The sequence below is a fragment of the Lissotriton helveticus genome, chromosome 8 (genome assembly GCF_964261635.1).
Source record: "Lissotriton helveticus chromosome 8, aLisHel1.1, whole genome shotgun sequence".
NCBI lineage: Eukaryota > Metazoa > Chordata > Amphibia > Caudata > Salamandridae > Lissotriton > Lissotriton helveticus.
In genome coordinates this window covers 1,298,204,595-1,298,229,056 of record NC_136069.1, presented here as the reverse complement: position 1 = coordinate 1,298,229,056, position 24,462 = coordinate 1,298,204,595, and the positions used below count along the sequence as shown (strand labels likewise).

The window sequence follows — 24,462 nt, the reverse complement described above, 5'->3', positions numbered from 1 at the left end:
ATATTTCTGGAAAAATTTGAAAGTGTAGCTGTCAATTGAAGCCCAAGCAAACAATTTCAAAACTGAGCAAATCAAACTCAATTTTATATTATTTTAGATTGTCTAGCACCTATCATCCCTTTTGCACATTGAATAGGAACATTCTCAGCATCACTTTATTTGCGATCAAGTTGTTTTTTTGTTGTTGCTTTATTGCATGTTTTACTAGACGAAAGTAGCCTTAGCTACACCTCAAGGAGAACCTTTCTTGAACTATCCTAGAGCGGCAGGTTGTCTGTACAGCTCTGTATAATCGCATAATGCACTTTAACAACGTAGCTGAGGGCCTGCGGCTTTCTGAGTCCATCAGTGGCACGTCTGATATACTTATGTATTCATTGTTGTTTTGTATGCTGTAAGAATGCCCAAATGTATCCGAGAGGAATATAAAGTTAGCTGCCAGTGCAAAAGTGCTAAACAAATCCTTGAGGGGTGGGGATAGTTGAGCTAATCTTCTGGTTTCTTACAGTTTATATGGTGAAAACATGAACCTGGCCAGTCCACAAAAATGGAAGTGGAATTTGGGATCAACCGAGGATCACAGAATGACGGAATATCTGTATCCTCTATACTTCTGCAGGGTTGTGTGTCTTCAGCGAATGACTTGAACCATCAGCCTGAACCTCAGTTTTTAACACACTCAGCCAGTTTTTGTTCATACAGTTTTGTATGACAGAGAATTCCTAAGCAACTGCCTGAAGATCAGCCATTGGAATTTTAAAGAGATGAAACATACAGGCACATGCATCTAAAGAAAAAAACGGTCGCAAATGGGCAGAGTCTCAGAATCTGCCCCTTTACGACCGGAATTTTTGCATTTGGGATGCATCATCCCAAATGCAAAAATAGCAATTTAAGTACTCTCTAAATTGTGATTACTTAAATTGCGATTGCATTTAAGGAATCGCAAATTGAGATTCCTTAAATGCAATGCATTAAAGTAAAAACAATTATTGATTTCGCTAATAGGGGGTGCAAATTACCATGAAGTTGAACTTCATGGTAATTTGCAAAAACTTTGAAAAATTCACTTTTGTGCACTTTTCAAAGTTTCATGTTGCACACACACATGCCCTTAGGGCATGTGTGTGCGCAACATATGTGCACAGATCAATTTCAGGGGTGCAACAGGGTGTCCTTTTGACACCCTTTCACCCTGAAATTGCATACGCAATTTGCGAGGACCTATTGGTACTCACAAATTGTGGATGAGGCCCATAGGAATGAATGGGAAGCCATTCCTTACAGGCCCATAGGAATGAATGGGAAGCCATTCCTTATTTGCGACTCACAATTTGCGAGTCGCAAATAAGGAATGTGTAGGAATCGCTATTTGTACAGCGATTCCTACATGCATAGGCTTTTGCGAGTCCTTAATTATGATTTCTTAATTATCGCAATTAAGGATTCGCAAAATCCTACCTTGATGCATGTGCCAGATAGTTTGGGGGAAGCCAACATAGTTGTGAAAGCTAATCCCCATTTCCACTTGTGATTGATGGATGAGTTGTGGGCAGAATTAACGAGAAGCAGAGATAAATGTAAGCCCTGCTGCACCCCACAATGTACCATAATGGTGTTAGCTGATAATGAATACGGTAGCTCTCTGGGCGGATAAAAAGGAACGGAGCCAGTTTAATGATTGCTCCGACACCCATCTCATATTTATTAGACTAACAGCAAAGTTTGTTGCTCAGTTGAATCAAAGACAGCGTGTAGGCCAAGCAACAAAATGGTGGCTATGTGCCCCTAATCTACTGTTTCCAAAATGGGATCTGCCCATCAATCAGTGCGCTCTTCATTCCCCTAGGGAGTGAGAGACTGAGGACTTGCCACCTAGGCTACAGTTTTTCTCCCCAGATTCTTGTAACTAACTACACTGTTTCTACCGTCTCAATAATTTGTACTATACAAGAAATATCTGTGATTGCCCAATAACTTGTAGGATGTAAGGAATAGTAGTAGTAAACCCACAAACCCGGACATTTCACAAAAATAGAAGTAGGACTATAATTTCTCATCGACCTTGGGAGCCAGAATGACTTTGCTATCGAATGTAGAAAACACGGACACCGAAGCAACTGGGGGGAATAAATTAAATACAGCTTTTACACCGTCATAAGTGCTATTCAACTTAATGTCTGAAACTTCTGGTACTTAATCGTGCATTGAAACACACAAAAAAAAGCTTGTTAAAACCCTCTCTAAAAACCGGGACGACTAATGAATTTAGTGAAATCTGCCTCTGGCAACTCCGGGACGCCTGGTCACCCTGCCATAATAAGGATTCTTTTAAAAAAGATTTGGATCACTCTACTCCTAAAAGAACTATGTTCAATATATTTAGCATATATGGTGCTAGCTTTTTGCACAATTGTTTTTATTATTCTGCCTGGGCACAGTTTCTCTTGCTATTAATGTTAATACTTGGATTTCTCTTGTTTTTGGAGTTTGGATAGTTTGGAAAAAAATTACCATTCATTATACAACCCAAAAGCCGCTTCAGAGCACATGGGTCTGCTTAGAAGTCTTGTTCTACTCTGACGCCCTCCTAACGTTAAGCACTGATAACGACTAGGGGCATATTTACAACCGAATGGTGAAGCGTGGCGTGTAGCAAACATTGCTAACGCCACACTTCACCAGTCTGAAAATGCAGGGATGCGCCGTATCCACAAAAATCAAGCGCGCTCCTGTGCTTCCCCTAGCGCCGTTGCTAAATTAAGCTGCCTAGCGCCAACACCGGCACACATGTACCATTGTGCAAGGGTGTCTGCGTTGAGGGGAATGATTGTTTATGTGCAGGAAAGTGTCCCTCCCTGCACATAAACAATCAAGAATGCCGATTTGAAACTCCTATGTATGCTGCACACATAGAAGTTGCAAATCGCCATTTGTTTAAAGATTGTTTATGTACAGGAAGGGAATCCTACATGCACATACACAGTCATTCATGGCGATTTGCTGTTTCTATGTGTGCTATGCAGCACACATAGATACATCAAAAAGAAGGAGAAAATAATCATTTTTCCAGGTTTTCCCTGGTCTTAATTTGAGTGCAGCCTCCTATTTATGCCACCCTTGTAACTAGGAGGCAGCATCAACATCAATGGGTGTTGCTGCGGAACACCCACCCACCACCACTTTCATGCTAAGTGTAGTGTGAAAGGGGGCCTTATTGACAAGGCGGCATTAAGCCACATTAAGTGGCTTAATGCCACCTTGTAAATAAGGCGAAGGGATTATCAAAACAGGAACATCGCAATAAGTGACTTTCCTGTGGCAATATGGGCTTTTAAATATGCCCCAGACTGTCTTAAGCAAGTTGCCTGATTTGTTAATATGCCACAATAGCCTCAGTGACTTGTGATGTCATGACAGAGCCTTAATGTCTGTCCTCCTGATAAGCTTTCCTAATTTCCAGGGCTGAGTTGGAGCAACACTCAAACTGTCCTTCAACTTTGGTATGTGTTACAAGAAAACAAGTTTCAGATATTGTGGCCCTTCCACTATGGGGTCCAGATGACCCGATAGTGGTGTACTTATGTGCTTGCTGCACTAAAGGTCGACTTTAGGGCAAAGCGGGGTGGACTCTACTGTGGGGATAGAGTTACTTGGACCTCATAACTATTGCTAGCTGTACCATAGCACGGGGACACACTGGCCTTAGTGTAACCAGGCGCTTTATAAATTTCATAATATTTATTATTTATAGGTCAACCCTATTGTGATTAGTGGCACACACATGTGCAGCAGCCACACCTCGATCCTGTGTTTCCGTCCTGAAGAATGCCACGGACTCGCATTAGCCATCAGCCAGAAGTTGAGGGTACATGTGGTGATGGGGTACTAATTCCCCTTATCTCCACGCTGGTTATCAATACCAAGTGATACCTCCTGTGAATATAAAGGTCTGTTTAGGATATCACATTGGTTTTTAATCCTTATAGATCACAGCGAGAGAGTCCAAAATCTTTACTTGCTAGATTTGTGTAGCATTAAATCGCAAATACAAAATGCATGCAATATGTCAACACGGAAAAACAAATTAAATTCAGCCTGCCACATTGATAGGGTAAAAACATGTTGACGGTAAAATGTTATAAAACAATTCAGAACAGCAAATTTAAAAACACCACCTTATCATAAAATCAAAGATGTATAATAGAGTCTCTAAATCACGCCCTTGTGATATTGCACATTTCCGTAGTTTTAAAACCTTCCATAGAAATGAGGCCATTGCACAACAAATCAGAGGGCAGTGTAACTGTTGTAGACACAACAAGGCAGTCTGCACAGCCTAAATTTAGAAAACTTTAAAAAGAGGCAATACAAATTTTCTTCTGGGCGTATCGTAGAAGATGCAAAAGAACAAGATGTGCAAATTACTCTGGGGAGAAACACTGTCACATGGGCAGGGACTCAGGCCTGCTAAAGTGTAACAGTTAGCAGGATATCCTACCATAATCTGTAAAAAATTAAAACAGAATCAGAGTGCAGAGAAGCTGCTTTAATGGCTGTTCTGTAATTTTATAGGGTCTAACTTGTCCCCAGCTGATGGAATCCAGTGGTTATGACCTCCACATCCCTTGTTATCTACCCACATAGCTCTGACACAGAGTTCAAATAAATTGTCTGGCTATTGAGGTTTAATTTTGCTCCAGGCCCAGAAGGTATATGCCGCATATGAAGTTTCCTTCCTGAGAGTACCCACCCCTGACCAGCTAAACTGGATGAGAAGGTGATCGGACCAAGATACTGCCACCAGGTAATCTACTGAGAGTGGGACATTAGAAGATATGAGGTCTATGATATGCCCTGCAAAAGTAGGTGCTGAAACTCCCTGGCTAACTTAAGCATGCCAGTTTCTCCGATAGTCTGACCACCAATGCATTGTTTATATCATCAGTGTGCAAGTTAAAATCCTCTAACTGGCTATAGTTAGAATATTGCAGGGTCAGTTGTTCTAGAGCATCATCTAGTAAGTTGATTAACTCACCCGCCTAACCTGGAGGGCTATAGACCAGAGCCTCCACCAGGGAAGTCTGCGGGCAAACTCCTATGCAAAAAACAAGGGCTTCTGCTAATTTCAGCTCGGCTATCTGAAGATGTTACAGGTAAAGTATTTTTTTTAAGTATCACATTATTAGGTTTTGACTGTACAGGTCCGACATTGACATACATCTCAGTTGCGCAATGCTTTGGAGAACATCAAAAGAACTTCTCAACAGTGGCGAAATATGGTGCAGCTGTACTTTAACAACTTAAGTCACTGGGGCCCAGCAAGGCCTTCCACATACCAAATTCACCATAATCATGTCCACAAAGAGGCATAAAAAATGTATATCTACTAACAAAAAAAAGAGGAAATCAAGTCATCAGATACTGCAGATACTACAGATAATGGGGTGTGTAACACTCACGCCAACATTGATACAAAATAATGCACAGTATACCTCCATCTGCAGAGGCAACCTACTCCAACCCAGTATCAGCGATACAGGTTTAGTTTTGGCCTTGTGTGAACAGGTTAAGATTTTTTAAAGGCGATGGCAATCCCCCCTCCTTTTTTCCCTCCCCTGTTCAAATGTATGCATGCGTAGCTCTCAGGGAGAGCTAATACCTTAACAGCAGCGGACAACTCGCTGGAGCTGACAACTCGCTCAGCCAGGTCTCCATTATAATCAAAATGTCCGTCTGAGGCTTACTGTTGAGGTTGTTGATGTGTGCAGCTCAGGTGAGGCAAAATGTCCTCTGCCTTCCACACTTATCCCCTCTACTCCCCGCAGTATAAATATGCACCAGTAAAATCTTTAAAATGTAGGTGGTGTCAGCATTTAATAAAGCAATGTTCATGCATACATAAATCAACAATATTGTCAGAAATTATCAAAAAATTAATCAAGCTCTGAAAATGCTGCCTGCAACATAATGACCATGTAGGGGCTGCCGTCTTCCCTTGGGCGGCTTTTATTTTATCCTCCATATCCACAATAATTTGGTTAAGCTTTTCTGAATAGTTGAAGGTTTTGGTCCCACTGAACAACATATTGTAATTGGTAAGGGAATGGCGATCAAGCGCAAGCATACTGCACATTTTCTTTTTTTTATAGTTTTGACTGCATTTAGAATACTGTGCCGCTATCCTGTCTCCTATAAAAAAAGATGTACCTTCCTGATGACTTTCAGAGAGAAACTGATGAGAATAGGTCAATTTGAAAAGCACTTAAGATGAATAAATATTACGTGAGATTACAAGCGTAAATATACAGGAAGAGGAATCTTAGTTATATCACAGACCTGAAATGACTTTCTTTGAAAGCTTAACTTGATGAAGAGTATATTGTACCACATTACCCATGTTAAGTCTGGAACCGCCTATTGTTGAGTAATTATTGTAAATGCTAGAGCTGCATTGCAGTATGATTTACAATATCACCCCCTACAGCTGATATCTTTGTATAACATGCAGTGGAAATCTGGATTTTTTGTTTTAAGGTAGAGCACCTACCCCAGCTGCCAAATACCAAATGCCTAGAATTCCGAAATCTAAAGTGATTAGAGGGAGTATGGCAAAAAGGTGGAATTCCTTTGCATAGGTTAGTAATTTGTACTTTGTTTAGACTCTTCTAGCAAGAATAAGCAACTATTAAGCAATAAGAATTTTTACATATGTTGATTGGTAAGATGTTGGTGTATAATATATATAAAGACACAGCTCTTTGAAAAAAATGTAAAAGCCTAGCCACTTGGTTATATCTCCAGCACACAAATCAATTGAGAGTAAGAGTTGTAAGTTATATGTATTGAAATACTTCAAAGTACTCAGGTATTATATGGGTTATGAGAATTGAGATCCCTTCATTATGATAAACCATGGTGTACCAATGGTCTGTCTTAGACCAAAGAGTGAGTTTGTTGATATCTGAACAATCAAGTAAGCAAGAGTTCTTGATTTTTCCAAGACCTTCAAATAATTACCTTACTGATGTATGTGATATTGATAAATCATAGATTTTCATGCTACTTTAGTTATGTTGCCATGTGACTTTATTATTCCAGCCATGAATGTCAATGTTATTGTGAGAACTGCTGCAGCCCTCTTGGACCAGTTTTATGAGAAGAGGCGATTGATAATTGTATCAACTCCATCAGCAGCAAATTTCTTCTACAGAATGCAACTTGGGGTGTTTCAAGTAAGTAAATATTTGCATGTTGACACTTTTACATAATTTCTGTTTCATTTTTCAATGTTTTACAAAACATACCCACTTACATTGGCACAATACCTTGAATATTATCGAATGCAGATCAGACATATACCGATGATACTCAAATCCTTTTAGATCTACAACAGGGATCTAGTCATCTTGATTCAATGTTACAGCGTCTAGAATATGTTAAAGCATGGATGACAAAAATATATCTAGTTTAAATGCAGGAAAAAAATATTTCTTTTCCTCAGTGGCACAAAGAAATCAGCTCCTTGGGACGTGACTGCTCCACTACACTGCGACGTCTGGAAAATGAAGGGTTATTTCTTATATTAACCTCTCTTTTCAGTCATAGGTTTTAGCGATCGTGAAATTGATGAACTTTCATCTAAATAGTATATCAAACTTTTCTCCTTACTTGGAATTACTCGGCCAAACTCTTTGTAAGCAGTTCTCCTCTCAAGATTGCAGTATTAATCCGCTGTGTATCTCCCAATTCCACAGAGTCTGCTTAAAAAGCTACAAATGATGAAAAACGTAGCTATTCATATTGGGCCCGATTCACGAAGGTAGATTGACTTTTGTCTCAGTTTTAATCCCAGTCAAAGTCAAAGTCAAAAACTTTATTCGGAAACATGTAAATCATGTCCATAAAAGTACATACATACAATACATGTTAAAAGAAAATACACTTAACAATCGCAATCCGCTAAAAATACAGTATGATACATATAACGAATCAAGTGACACACCTAAAAAAAAGTTTCCAATGGATAAAATATTTTAAAAATTTTTATATTTGTTTTAAAAAATCATGCTTTTCCTATAGCTGATGGCCCTGAGTAAATAACTAGCCGTATAAAAACAGATGTCAGGGTGATGCAAATTAAAAAGTAATTTCATTGCCGCTTTAATGGTTCTTGCTCCAAATTTAATAAATAAAGGTTTTAAAAAGAATTTACGATATTCACTATACAGGTTACATGTAAGTAGAAAGTGCTCTGTGCTTTGTTCTGACATGTTGTCGCACCGACATGGACCTGTAGGGCGCATCTTAATCTCAGGGAATGCAACCAATAGGTGGACCGTACCCATCCTCATCCCGGTAAGAACAAACCGGTGTTGCCCTTTGGTTACCTGGAGGAGGTAAGGGTGTAGGCCCACAAATTCGTTCAAATGGTTGTAACGTATACAGGTGGAAAGTTTAAGATCATCCGTGGCTCGTCTTTCTGCACAACGATTTAAGAAAATTGATTTCAGACTCTTTTTAGAGAGATCCGAAGCAGAACAGTGATCTAATGTAACGTTTAACCCAAACACACTAGAAAAGGATTCAATTGTGTATTTAATCCATGGGATTTTGAGAAAATAGTCTAGACGTAAACAATCCTCAATGATGGCCCTATTAAATGAGGTTTCGTCTTTCATCCAGACCGAACGCCATAACATCAGAGGTCTCAATAGTAATAGATCATTTAGATGATGTAGTCCTAATTCTTTATGGACCAAGCTATTAGCAGTGGATGTCGGGAGACACAATAATTTTTTCAGAAATGTATTCTCTTCTACCTGTAGAGGTTCTACCCTGGATACCCCCCATACCCCTGCTCCGTAGAGAGCAGCCGAGAGACACCTAGCTTCAAAGATCTTAAGCATTACTTTAGGCCTTCTACTACCTAATTTACTAGCAAAAGCAAATATTCCATTGGCACTCCTGATCATTTTGTCGCGCACCATCTTGTGCTCGACATCCCAGCGACCATTTTTGGAAAAGTTAACCCCCAGGTAGCAAAAATTTTCCACACACTGCACCACTTGGCCATCAATAAGATACCTATAGGGCTTTTTAGTTTTGACTTTACTAGCTCCACACTCCATCACATATGTCTTGCTCTTGTTAATGACCAGCTTTCTTTTTTCAATAAAGGCCACAAATTTATCCATCAAAAGCTGTAGACCCCGAGGAGTCCTAGAGAGCAACACAGCGTCGTCCGCATAGAGTAACACGGGGATGGTACTTGTGTTTACTCTAGGGGCGTCCGCTGGTGCCTTCTTAAGGATCGAGTCTACTTCATTAATAAACAGAGTGAAAAGCAAGGGTGCCAAAACACACCCTTGTCTAATACCTCTCCTGACCCTAAATTTGTCTGTACATTCGCCCGAGGGCCCGTACCGAACACTCGAGCTAAGCCTCCCATATAAACGGGCCAGAAAGTATATAATTTCCCTAGGTGCTCCCATTTCTAGCAAGGTAGTCCATAGTATGGCGTGATCCACCAGGTCAAAAGCGCTGCTCAAATCAGCGAAACAGAGGTAGAGTGAACCATTTTTTGCTCGAGTGTATTTCCCTATCAGGAGTTCCAGGTTTAAGCATTGTTCAATGCAACCTCTTCCTTTCCTGAACCCGTATTGGCAGTCTGTCATTGTCTGATTAGACTCTGCCCACTCTTCTAATCGGACGAGGAGTACACGGCTCATAATCTTGACGGACGAATCCAGCAATGAAATTGGCCTGTAATTTTTAACGTTTCCTCGGTCCCCTTTCTTGTGAATCGGAACTATTATTGATTCAGACCAGGTACACGGAATAGTATAGCAAACAGCAGCGTTAAAAACTTTGACTAGTACTGGCCCCCATGTCTCAGGTGCGAATTTATACACATCAACTGGGACACCGTCGGGTCCCTGGGCCTTACCGCCCTTACTAGCCCTGATACTACTTAGGACCTCCTGTAAAGTGATATCTAGGCTAAGTACTGGCCAAGAGCAACTTATCGGCAACATTACCGTGTTAGGATTAAAAATGCCAGAAAAATGCTGTACCCATGATTCCTTACCCACGTTTGAGGTTAACACGGGAAGTTTATCATCTTTTAAAAGGGGGCTGTTTACTACTGCCCAAAAAAGAGTACAATTATTCGATACAGCCGCTAGATCAAGTCGCTCCCAAGCTTCCTCACGTAGTTCAGCTTTCCTTTGCTTAAGAGCTAAATTATAGTCAGATCTAAGCTTAGCTACAACTGTTTTGTCTCTAGGTTTGATGGATAATGCCTTTTTTAGTGTCTTCAGTGCCATAGTACATGCATTATTGAACCATCCCCTTGCTTTATTATTAAAATTTCCAGCAGACCTAGTAAACTTACCACTAATAAAAACATTGATTTTTGTAAAGTGAAGAATACAGGCCTCCATATTTAGTTTCTCATCAATAATTGATGTAATGTCATTTAAGCAGCATGAGATAATGCAATTAGAAGTTACTTCAGCTTTATCCCCTGCCCACCTTATTCTGAATCCGTTCGGCCTATGTACCTCAATGTTTATGATAGGGCTACTATCTGGAATTATACAAACTTCCCAAAACCTAGTTTCAATAACAAGACAGTTATGATCACTAACCATATGGTCTACAACCCTGACATCAGAGCTAAAATGAGCTAGTTCGGGAGACATACAAATAAAATCAATTACAGTGTTCGCCCCCCTCCCTACAAAAGTTGGCAAGCTATCACCCTTCCCGTCCTGCTCAATCTCTAGGATCTCCATATCATAGGCGAGTAGGAAGGAGTTCAGAGTTTCTCCATATGTATTGTGTTGGAAATGTGTAGCTGGCTCTCCAACACGGTTCAAAGTGCCACACAACTTTTGGTTAGAGAGAGGGCAAACAGAAATGTTAAAATCTCCAGCATATATGAACTCAAAAACTGTATTAGAAGCTTTCATCAATTGTTTGATTGCGACGTCTAATTCTAAAATAACCGTGTGTCTGCTGGCATCAAAAACATTATTATACATATTAATCAGCAGAATGTTTTTGTCTGCCTCATCAGCTAACCACAGCAGTTGGGAATTATTGCCCACGGTGATATGCTCCTTCACCCTAATTCGCATTTTCACAGAAATCAGAATTAGCAAACCACCTTTGGCCCTCCCTGAGGTAGTTGCCACTGCTGGTAGCTCATATGCTACAAAACCATCGAGGCCCTTGAAGTTTAGACACCAGGTCTCTTGTAAACATAGGATATCAAATGTTCTAATTAGTTCTAACCACCCTAATACTTCAAATTTGGAGACTAGTCCTGCTATATTCCAACTAGCAATAAGGCAAGTTGATGATTCCCCCTCTAAAGTATTGCAAGATGTACCCACAGACTTAGGCAGTATACTACCAGTAGTATTTGGGGACTGATTTAGATCTACTCCTGCAACCACTTCGGCAAACTCGTGTCTGACCTCTTGTCAATCGCAGTTATTAAGACCAGACAGGGCATCATATCTGTTGTGTAAAAGCAGGCTTGGTACTAGGGGGGAAGCCCAGCGGTTATGCATATTCAGGTTGTTATCCCATCCTAGTGCTGGCGTTTTTGGTAGGGTTACATTTTGCTGTTCCCCATGGAAAAATTTTAATGTTAGGGGAACCACCGTACCTCTTCTACGCTGCGGTGGAAGAATATGTGTTAAGACATTTGGAAGTACATCGGGGTGTGCAAATGTTACCGCCACACAATCCCCTTTAAATCTTTTGGGGCGATTCCCTATCCAGGGGACACGTTTAACTGCTTTAATATCGTGCGCCAGTTGCTGTAACCCACCAGGCGCTAACCTCATATTACCTGAGAGCCAGTGGAGGGCCTTACTACTCAGAGAGCTAGATGACTCGGTAATACCGTCATCCAAAAGGGGTACATTAGCTAACACCAGTACAACAGGTGAGGCTTCCTCAATAAACTGCAGTGGGTCCGTACCGTGAACTTGTGCTTGTGGTAAATTTACTATCAACGGACGCCCTTCTGCTGTTGTTATATTGTGATTAACTTTCGGGGCCGGCATATGGACTGGATTAGTCAGCACACCAGATGTCCCTTCTCCAACTTGGTTAACCCCTTCGGTACTATTTCTTGTTGTTAATAAAGTATTAAGACTGCCTATTTCCTCCGTCAACTTTGTTTGCACACCTCCAAGTCTTTTTACTTCAGCCTGCAATTTATCAATTTTAGAGATCAGAGGTTTTACAATTTCAGTAAGTTTACCCTCTACAACCTCAAGCAGTTTACTAAACATTTCGTCATCTCCTCTGTTTCTTATAGTCCCTTCCCCTACAGCCTTTTGGGGAGCTCTCGAGGAACCTGGGGATACTGTTCTTTTCCTTTTCACTCTTGGCCTTTGACCGCCCTGTTTCCGCTGATTCTTCACACAGGTGCGCACAGGCCGGGGTGTGTGCTCAATCGGTGGTAAATCATCCTCCACAGGACCAGTTACAGTTTCTGGATCTGAATCAATAACATTGTCAGAGTCTACATCCAGAATAACAGGGGATACTAACGTGATCAATGGCTGGCTGCCAGTCTCAATAATAGGTGATGCATATGGTGAGACCCTGGTTTCCACCAACACGAAGGGGCTATCCTCAGTTGACAGAGGTAAAGTAGGGCTTAACCTGCGCAAATCTGGTGACTGGCTTAGCCCAAGTGATTCCCTCCTTTGTTCATTTATTTTCTTTACTGTTTGCACTACATAGTTATCCATGGTGTTTGCGGGCAGAGCAGCAGACGCTGCAGGTTTCTTTTTGGACATTGTCTGTATATAATGCAGTTAACAAACAACACAGCAACAGAGTCTTACTTGTAGGCGCGTCTCTGATGGAACAGGGGGTCGAGCCCTGCCCCTGCCTCCTCCTGCCGATGAGGGCCGTAGAGGGCCCGCCCTTTGCCCGGGCTTCGTCAAAGTCAAACGTAAGACGAAAACTTAAGTTTAACTGAGAGAAAAGTCTAACTTCATAGTCGTAAGTGCCCTTTGTGAATGCTGAAGGTTGTAAAGTTAGACTTTCGTCTCAGTTTACCTTTGTGAATCGGGCCCATAATTTACATCCTGAACCAAAGATCTTGCAACATGATATCTGAGAGGCTTATTCAGGTTTACAAAAGCCTGCAGGAGACCTTCGCACTTTCCTGGTCCCAAGCTTGAGATTCCCCTGTGGCGGTTTGTAAAACTCGGGTGAATACATTTGCAAGTGGCAGGTGCCGCCACGTAGAATTAACTGCCACATTATTTGTATTCTAGTTCATAATTATTCGGTTGCATGTGTAATTTGAAACTATGGCGCTGATGTACTATGCTTGTTCCCAAACCAGGGATGTGCAAATTGCATGCTGGCTGGTTAGTGAACAGGGATGCAACTTGAGATGCAACATATGTGCCAGTAGGTCACATCACAAATTGCTCATTCACCAGGGGTTTGCTAAATGACCATTAATTAGGTAGAACACATTTAGCAACCCTGTCTTCATGGCAAGGGTGAACAGACTACCATCTCCACGTTTCCCTTCACAAAAACAGATTACAATGTTTTTTTTTTTTAAAGAAAGCCATGCCCATTTTAGAGATAGGTGTTGTATTTTTACCACACAGGAACACATCAAGGGACACTTGAAGTGGTTACCTGAACTACAGCTTGACCCCAAACGACCACTCATCATGATTCTCAAAGGAAAAAATTCAGCTTTAGAAGAAGTTACAGCCGCAACTGAGGTCACAAATGATTGAAGCATTCCTTATCGACTCGAGAGGGGAACACCTCTTTCATACACACTCCTGTTTGTGACTCGGAAAGGCGATACAACCCCTTCTATTCTTTCAAATTGTGAAGGAGGTTTCAGACTAGGTGAAAAGGGGGGGGGTTGCTATCCGAAAATATGCAGGTATTGCGACCTCAAACAGCTGTAGTACATGAGCCCCATAGGGGCTTAAACTGCCAATTTAGAGTTTAAGCCTGCATGTTTTTAAAACTAGAGGTTTAGGATTTTATAATTAATGGATTCATGCAAATATATGTATCCAATGTAATTTAAAATGCTATGCATTTTATTAATCAGTTAGTGAATGAATGAAATGTTTACTGTATCAATTAACAAAAATTGTTACAAAAAGTTTCCTATAAAATATCTACAAAGTTTACTTGCTATAGTAACCATCATTAACTGCTGCAAATTTGATATACTACGTCTGCTAAAACAAGTCCTGAAAATACAGATCATAAAACACTAAAACCCATAGATCAATTGTGAAAAGAGAAGGAAAAAAGTGGTTATATACATTTAAAAAAAATGCAAGGGGCTTTCCCCTGTATAGAAACTTCACACATCAGGCAAAATCATATAACATTTCCAATTAAAAAGTCGTTCAAAGCAAACCTATTTTGGAACAGATGTTTCTATAAAATGCAGAGTACATAAATCATGACATACCATGCAAATCAAAGTCCAGGCATACCCAAAGTGGCAGTCTTGAAGTTCTAAAGTGTAATGTGCATTACTTAAACGTTCTTTTACTTTATGTGCAAATTTAGCAAATCTAGCCAGTTCCATCGGTATCTCCAGGCTAAAGAAAAGTTTCATAGCATCGTTGCAATTACGCGTCCCATATTTTAAAAACAATGGCCTCAGTAAAGTGCGACATGCATATATCAAGCAACGGCATATGCAGACCAAATGAACCATACATTCCTCATGGTGGTGACATAGTCTGCAGTTGGTGATCGCCTCTAGGGATTTCCAGCGCCTGTTAATATCTTTTATCTCACTGTTAACATTTGCTTTATAATTATCTTGTTTAGCGCAGCGTCGAGATATGGTTGCCTTAACCGATCTTCATAGGAGCTTGCAAGTATCCCAATGTTGCTTTTGGAACAATTCAATTCCTTCATGTCTTCTTCCCTAGATAATGATCTAAGTTGTTTTTTTTAATATAGATTGTAATATTCCAGGCTGGTAAATCAAATCCTGCAATTTGGTCATGTCAAGCTGTAATGCAGTGCAGGCGGCTTGCAGGCCTTTGCTCCATGAGTTATTGGCTTTAGTAAAGATTATTTTCAGAATTGACTTCATTGTATTCGGACGGGCTGCACAAACCCCTCGGTAGAACCGCACAAACGTTGCCCAGTGCTCGTAGCTTTGTTTATTCAACCCAAATTCCAGTCGCACCAAGGTATTTCGTGTGTGTGCAGGGTTCTGGAAGATTCGCTTAAAGGCTCTGCAGTTGATATGTTCCAAGCGATTAACAAAAGCCGCGGGAAATGCTAGCTGGCCATATGTAACTGAGGGAAGCAGCTTGGCCCTTATAACCTTTCTGATTGATTTTGTTGTCGGGCTATTTAGTTTAGAATTAAGCCTACACAAGGCAAACGTCACTGCCTTGGCATTTGTTGCGACTGAAGCGAGGTGAGCTGTTGACTTCCCATTACTCATCAGCCATGCCTCCAGTTAGTTGTAGTTGGTTACTGTTGTTATCTTCAAGTTACCCAACCTCCAATATTGTCTAAGTTTGTTGGCGTACTTTCGAAATATAACTACCATTGTCTTCCCTGCATTTGCTCTTAGGTCATTCTTGATATTGTAAAGGTTTAGTTCATCCAATAATCTTTGCATGCCTGTTTTTGTGTGATCTAAACACACCATGTCAAATCTATCGGAGCCAATTTTCGGGGGGTAAAAGATTTGCGTTAAGAATAGTTTTGGCAAGGTCTGCTGTATATAAATTATAAAGCAAAGGTGCCAATACACAGCCTTGTTTTAAACAACGGTCTGTTGGGATCTTTTTGGGAGCTGAGTTCATTGAAGTTTTCACCTGTACCCAGGTTCCAGTGTAAAGGCTAATAGAATCTCTGGTATCCCCCAACCTTGTAATTTCCAGCACAACAGACTCCGATTGACTCCATCAAAGGCCTCGGAATAGTCCACAAATCATGCAAAGAGTGGTGGCAACTTTTTCTCCGTATTCTGTTCTATCATACAAGCAAGGGCTAAGATAATATCCATTGTAGATGCTCCTGGCCTGAAGCCATTTTGGCAACTTGGAAGAATTTCATTTTCATCGACCCAGGTCTGCAGGTCTTGTAGAAGAAGACTAGCATATCCTTTCGTTTCAATGTCTAAAAGGGCTATCAGCCTATAGTTCGAGGGGTCCCGGTACTGCCCTTTTTATGGATAGGTTATTCATCGGTCCCTAGATGCTTGATGTTCTAAAGTACTGCTGTGACTTTTACATATAAAACAGTAATAATGACTTGAAGAACACAAAAATGCTATTTAAGTTGGAATATCTTGAATGCAACTAGTATTTATCCTACAATTATCAAGTGTACTGACCAACGCAATAAAATATGAAACAGTGCATCTAGTTTATAGAATTAGAGTTGCAAGATCCAGAGTCATGGCAGTTTTTCTGAATCACCCCACATATTACCCAAGAAAATCGAATTGTAAACAATGAATCCAGGTTTAGCTCTGAAGGAGGCATCTTTGTATATGAAAAGCTCCCTTAAATAGCGAGCTGAGTTTCAAAAACTACTTTGTAGGAGTACTTTTTTTAAAGTAAAATGCACTTTTAAAAAATAGATAGCATTGGAATCCACGTGAAGCAAATACCTCAAGAAAAATGGGAGTAGACAGGTGCGAGAGGAATTGGGCAAGATGAGTGTGTGTGTGCAATAGATTGGTATTTTCTCACCACTCGAGTGCCCACTTAGGGTGATTCCATCATGTGAGTGTTTGCAGTGTCACCAAGATGGCTGAGTATGCAGTGAGAACACATTACAACACTGCATGTTTTCAAGTGTTTTATACTTTGTTTATATTTTTATTTTGAGATGTTAATATTTTTAAAATTGCCTGTCTTTTTCCTTCATTATGGTGTCTACCAGTCCTAAAAATGGAGTGCTGATCACGAGTATTTCTTAAGTAATCCAATAATCAAAAGATGTGTACATGAGTGAATGGTGCCTGGAATGCCTGGGACAAAGAGTTGCATCAAACAGGATCCTGGTCTTGACGAATGGCACGGACACCCCTGGGTACTCGCCTTAGTTAAGATACACTTGAGACACCGTGGTGATTTCTATTTCCTGTTCTGGCCCCCCCTTTCACCCCACAGAAAACATCCTGTAGTCCATGCTGTGCAGGTACTGATTTTGACGTTCCTATTGTGGTGCCTATTTCCTGGGCACTGCCGTGGGAATGCCAGAGAACCGCCCACCAGGAAGGAGAAAACTTGTAACCTGCCAGAGGTTCAACCAAGGGTTTGGCAGCGCGGTAATGTGGCGGTCCCGCTCCCGTTCCCACAGCGCCAACTCCTAATGAGACCCTTAGTTTTTACCAGTCTTTTTATTAATATTGGTTTATATAGCGCAAACTTGACCCGAAGGGATTGGGTATTAGAGTGCTTTACATAGCACCAGTTACGTTACATGAGGACACATTCATTTTTGTTAGGCACAAGGAGATTAGGTGATTTCCCCAGAATCACAGGATGTTCAGCATCGTTGCCGAGACTCGAACCCAGTTCCCCAGATTCGAGGTCGATCGCCGTAGCCGTTAGGCCAACTCCTCTCCCAGTTGTACATTTTTACATCTTCCAAAAGTCTTTGCAAACACTGTGGGCCTGATTTAGACTTTGATGGATGGGTTACTCCTTTACAAATGTGGCTGATATTCCCCCGTTGTATTACAAGTGCCACAGTATATATGGCACGTGTAATATGGCACAGGGTCTATCTGCCACATTTGGGTCAGAGTAACCCATCGGCCAAATCAGGCCCTAAGTTAAATTTATATTTGGTATTATGCCTCCGGTGGGGGTGTGTAACTGTGGGCTACACCTGTGCTCCACAACAATGATACATTCCAGCAAAATTATGATGGTAGACTGATAAGTGGAGATATAGAAGTTAGATTTGTGGGAGGGATGAAAACAGTTGAAACTTATTTCAGGCTCCCAAAGGGAGAGCTGTATATCAAAATTAGCTATTATGCAATGGTTTGAAAGCACACCTTTTGAAGAAATATCTCATTCTGGCCTTGGATGTCAGGGTGTCACCCAATAAAGTCAAGGACACCATTCAGGGAAGTAAATATTGCAGTCCCATCTTGTGAGGCTAATTAGCAGAGCTCTAATTATTGTCAATTTACAGAAGTAAATTCAGCCCAGTGAGCCATTTTATTAACACCAAAAATATTAGCAAATAACTTGGCCCTTAGGAGAATTAAATTGAATCAGTGATTCTAACAGTTGTGGACAGTGTTAGTTCGGAATGAGGGTTGCTACTCATAAGAAGTGTGCCTGATGTTGTATATGCTCTTGCCTTTGATGTTAGTCTTGCTATTCAATGGTTGATTCTGCATAATTCTTTGAGACATTGGAAGTAGGGATGATTGAAATTTGCATTTGCGTAGCTACATTACATTTCTAGACAATTACACGAAACTACACATAATTATGCAAAATGCAAATTGAGTATTTAGCACTATAAATTCATGCAAAACGTGTCGGACGCATTTTGCTCTAAGAAATAGAGTAAAAAACACAAGCGGCGTAAACAGCCATCTCTTGCATTTTGGACGTTCATGTTGTTTTCATGAACTTGCTCTATATTTTTGCAGTGAACTGCACATAATTACATGACATAACAATGTACTTTCGGTAATTTCGTGTGATAAGGGTAATGCGACAGTACTGAAATTACACAACATTACATCGATGTATTGGAAATCTCACCTGGGCCTATCGGGAAGAGCCATACACTGAAGTTAATAACAACAAATTGTTTTCAAGTGTAGTATAAGGTGAAGGTTGTGTTGGCACAGTGTGCCAAATGATTTGTTAAATTAAACAGAGTGCTGGAGTGTCAGAGATGGAGATACTGGTTCAATATATACATTTTCATGTACTTTTGGCCTAAAGTGACTGGAGAGTTAACCACCCCATTGGCAATAGAACTGCATAATCAAGTTAAATTATGGAAAGCAAATTCTACATGGCACAATATATGCATTTAATGTGTAATAACAATTCGTTTTATTAGTTTTAAAGTAGTGTTCAGAGGACAGCTTGCAGATGGGTTTTATTCCATTACAGACAAAGATTCCATTCCTACCTCATATTTAGTTGTAGAGGTTTTCTTATTATTTTGCAACATTTCACTTTACAACATAAATGCCTTCTCTCAATTGCAAATACGTGCTCTCTCAACTGAATACATAGCAATGTGCATCAACTGAAGTTGTAAATATTATTATTTTACTTTAACCATATCCATGCTGATGACGGAACCGCTCCGTCATCAGCCGCGGTGGCGCTGTGCTGATGACGGAGCGGTTCCGACATGGTCCAGCCGCCGCGCCTGCGCGGCACGTTCTATTAAGCAGGCAGGGCCATGACGGAACCGCTCCGTCATGACCACAGCTCAACCGTGGCTGGTAAAGGAGCGGTTCCGTCACCAGCATGCGCCCGCCAAGCGCCCCCCCACCCCCTTGGCGCTGCGGCGGAATAGCCGCCGCAGCAGCGATGTGGTTAAGTAATAAGTGCATCAGCAGAAACATTGTGGCTCCTGTCATTGTTTCAGAATGAGTTGATCATACGACCCAGATTGGTGCAGCATGAATTGATTTTAGAACTAGTGGATTTTGTTTCTCTAATTTTCAGCCTGTTTTTCCATACACCTTTTGTGTATTTGGACACAAAATATCTCACGGAGTTACCACTCCCTCCAAGTTTGGAGTAGGGCCTGGCACCACATTTTACATATCTCCCTTCTAGCCAGGAGGATCAAATAAAATAGCAGCTAGTTTTGAAGCTTCGAAGGGCCCCCAATTACAAGTCCTAGATGTGCCGTATCGAACATGATTAAGGTGCGTCCTACCGCTACTTCCACTCCAAAGATGTCCAAGCTCGCCTTACCCACATTACTCCAGAAGTTTTCCAAAACAGTGGGCAAACATGTGGATATCGCCCATCTCTCGGGCTCTACACCTCTTACATTTGGAGTTGCTACCACCTCTTATCTTAGCCAACTTCAACAGGGGCTAATGGACTCTATGTAAAGTGAAAAAATGGTTTCTTCTTAATACAGCAGAATTGATTACAGAATAAAGCATCCTCATAGATACTTGCCATGACTTTTCTAACTCCACGCTTGGCAAGCATCTTTCCCAAACCAGGTGAGGGGGGTCTCATGCTTTTAATGCTGATGTGACCAGATAGCCATACCAGTATGATACCTCCTTTCAAGGTTTTGGATCCTGAAGATCCATCTCCATAGATTTTTCTCCAGAGTCCGATCACCCCTGATTTCTGAGCCTCACTCATATCTGATAAAACTTAAACCTGGAGAGCGTTCCATTTGTCCATTCCCTCCACATGGCCCACAAAACAGCACTTGCCCCCTTCCACCATCTCCCCCCAGAGCATTATTCCACAGTCTTTCAGGGGTGACCGAACGCCATACAACATTTTTGCCACTGCTTTTAAGGTCTTCAGCTGAACTTTCTTAAGAAATGTAGGAGCCCCAAACGTATACATGAAACCACCCTCTGATGAATTAGTCAGCATAACACAATACATAACTCACCAAAGAGCATTCAGGGTGAAGCAGGAGCATTCTGCTATTCTTCAGTTGGTATGCACAACAATACAATTGAAAGTCCGTGAGCCCCAAACCGCCACTTCCTACCCTCCTTCTCAGCTTCTTCCAGGAAAGACTAATCCCCTTGTTAGCCTAGATAAAGGATGTGATTCTCCCCTGTTTTCTCACAAGTAATTTTTTAATGAAATGAATTCTAATGGTATGTTGTCAAACAAATAAGAAAACTTGGGTAGACTAGACATCTTGACCAGATTAACACGACCGTACAAATTATGGGAAAGATTCTGCCATTTCTTCAAAATCCTATCTACCTCTTTAAAAAATCTTCTCCACGTTCATTGGGGAAACCGTCTCCAGATCTTGTAGTATAGTTCTCCAGGTACCTTATTTCTTTCGATAACCTAATACCTTGATGTTCCTGATTCCATACCATTACCTCAGTTTTACCACTATTAATTTCATAGCCGGACAGCTTCCCAAACGAGTTAACCTCCGCCATCAAACTTGGTAGAGCATGTTCAGTGTTCGAGGTGTATAACATTTAATCATCGGCATATAAAGCTATCTTCCTGGAGAAGGTTCCCACAGTGAATGGCATTATTTCACTATTCTGTCTCATGCTTTGTGCCAGGGGTTCCATATATAGGTAAAAAATGATAGGGGACAAGGGTTAGCTCTGTCTGTCCCCCCTACCTGTCTTTACTAAAGAGGTAAAACTACCATTAACTAATATCTGTGCTTGAGGCGCCCTATAGATCTTAATCAGCGCATTCTGGAACTCTTTCCGAATTCCAAACGCCTTTAATGTGCCTGCCAAATATTTTCAGTTCACGCGATCAAAGGCTTTGGCCCCATCAAGAGTAACAATTGACATGGGAACTCCCTGAGTTGTAGGAAGATCTATTGAACCTATTAAGGTGTGTGTGAGGTCCATTATCTGTCTTCCTGGTAGAAAACCCTTCTGGTCTACATTAGTTAGACTCCCAGCTACTTTGCATAAACGGGATGGCAGAATACTTGTGAAGATTTTATAATCACAATTCAGCAGTGATATTGGCCGGTATGATTGACACTGCAAGGGATCCTTGCCAGCTTTCAAAATAAGCGAGATAACTGCCTCATTCCAAGATTCCGGTAAAGGGGAATCCCTCATCAACACATCATTAAATAAGTACAGCTAGACCTGAATTACTTCCTTTGACAACCTAATGTGTATTCCGTTTGGACTCTCATCTGGCCCGGCTGTTTTCCCCCTTTTAAGTTTTTTTACTGCTGTCAGAATTTCATTCCCTATTATCTCAAAGTTCAAGCATTGCTGCTTCTCAGAACTAAGCCTCTGAACAGCTTGCCTGAGATCGAATTTTCTAACTCAGACTCATCTACCTCAAACTTTTCAAAATATATATCCTGGAAGAACTTATGGAGTTCCCGCTCAATCCCGTCTGAGTCCTGCACCACTCTGTCCTCCTCTTCATACTTAATTTTCCTAATATGATTGCGTGTCCTATCCATCCTGGCCTTACAAGTCAACAATTTTCCACATCTCTCTCCCTGCTCGTACTCCCTCAACCTACTTGCATCCCACTGCTGTCATAATTTCTCCTCCAGTTTCAGCTTCAACTTCAGTTGTAAATCCTCTACCCTTTCCTCCAGATCTTTTTTATACCCCCCTGATACATTTCATTCTTTCAGTGGAGTAATTAATTACAAATGAGTTTCTTATATACTTGGAATCAGAAGCAGATTCTGGCCAAATAGCTTATCCCCCATTATAACATTTTCAAGTTTTATAACATATCTTACTTGCCTGACAAGAACACACCTTTCACAGACTTTCCTTTTCCAGTAATTGTTGATATATATTAAAAACAACATACAACAGCATAAATTCAAGCAGCATGGCCACTCTTAACATATTCACAAAACTTATGAGGTGATTTCAGATAAGTCATTGTCATTTGTCATGCTGTTGTCATCGTTTGCATCTCTCTGTATTGTGTAGTCATGTAGTTCTGTCACACTGATTCTAGGTCTGGCTTGATAGTACAGCTGTGCCTGTCCTTAAGTGATCCACCAAAAAAGAGCTTTCACAGTACTACTAAGAGATTGGTTTATGCTCCACCCACATGGGTTTTACCTGAGTAAAGGTTCTCATTAGGTTCAAGTTACATACTTCCACTGACAAGAGAAACTTTTTGGCTTTGTGGCAAAGCTTATACCCTAAACAGCAGGGATGAGTTGGTTATGGTGACAATGGCCAGTGTACAAGACAAAGAAGTCTGAGGGTCTGAAAAAACCACCTACAAATAAGATGACATATGTGTCAATAGTGCACCAGAAACTTAATCTGCACAGGAAGTCGTAACTTGAAGGATGGAATCCCATCACTCATGGAAGTGACATGCTTCATCATCTGGGATCTCCTCCCAGCTGTAACTCCTAGTACAGTCGAGGGCTAAAACCCCCTCTCTACGCGAGTGATAAGCGCAGTGCAAACTAATATGAAAGTGTGAAAAGTGAAGCTAAAGCTAACTATCAGGAGAAAAAAGACCGTTAATAGTTATCTCTTGATGTTAGGATTAAAAACAGTGCATAAAAAGGAAGTTTTGACATAATTACTGCAACTGTGGTCAACATGGTTCGGCTATTCTGACCTAACCAGTGTCTAGCCTTTCAGGACCTCAATGTTATGTGCTATTGTGTCATGAGTATTCAAAAAAAGTGTGACCATCTTTGTGAAGCCAGGGGTACTGACGGAGAGAGCGGTGCCTCACGCCCTGAGCTGCTGCCTGGTGAGATGACGTTCCTTACTCATAAATTATGGGTTGACCAGTACACCATGAGCCTCCATCAGAGATAATGTGTGATGTAGGTTGTATTGGTTCCATTTAGTTGTTTACTTATTGGTCACACCTTTTTTTAATACAAATGACGCAGTAGCACATAACATCAAGGTCTTGAAGAAGGCTAGAACGTTTCCCTCGGACCTTCCTATCCTGGTTTGTTTTTTTAGCCATGGCCAGTGCTCCTGGCTATAGGCGCTATCTGTTTATTATTAAACCCACAGGTCTGATGTCTTTATTGTGAAATGCATAGATGATTTAAACCAATCCATTTATGGGTGGATTGTTTTTACCCTGTATGAAAGTTTGCATAGAAATATTGTTTTCCATTGAACCCGAAAGATTACTGTTATAGGCAAGAGTTTCAGTGTTGGCCATCCTCTCTGACAAACCTTGGATGGGGGGGGGGGGTTACTGTGATGGCAACAGCCTATGACAAACCGTTGCTTTGGAAAATTTGCTGTGTGGGAATGCTTGTTAGGCCCTCCTAGGACAGGTAGTATTTGTCTTAGCCAACTGTATTTTGTACACGTTTGCAAGGTTATGACTGTGTGCCTAATGATTCCTTTGTGTGAATGCTTACACTGAAAACAATAGTCCTGAGTTGGTCATCGTGACTACCAATAGGCTGGACTAGTGCTAATAGTTTTGTCCAATTCCATAGTATGACCTGCTTAATATGAAATGTTATGCTAAAGGCAGTCAGCCTAGCTTATTTATTGAGAAAAGCATTTGTTAAACCATAGGTTGTTAGGCTATATGAAGGTATTTTATATATGCAATCTCACCGACTACCGGAGTAGGCACGGGTTGTGGTGATGGCTACCCACTCTGACAAACCCTGGGGGATTTCACTGTGATGATTCTTGTTAGACCCTATTGCGAGGGGCTGTATATTGATTTGAATACTGACTTTTTCTACATATCTGTAATTTTATAAGTCTGTACATGA

General features: G+C 40.9%; 1 protein-coding gene across 2 annotated transcripts in view; it reads left to right on the top strand.

Moving 5' to 3' along the window:
* The window catches only part of SRPX (sushi repeat containing protein X-linked), a 464,109-nt gene that overhangs the window by 360,659 nt on the left and 78,988 nt on the right, over window positions 1–24,462 (top strand). For both annotated transcript variants that reach the window (XM_078658263.1, XM_078658262.1), the window contains one exon: window positions 7,102–7,235. In XM_078658263.1, the coding sequence (XP_078514389.1) occupies window positions 7,102–7,235 (134 nt within the window). The remainder of the gene's footprint in view (window positions 1–7,101; window positions 7,236–24,462) is intronic.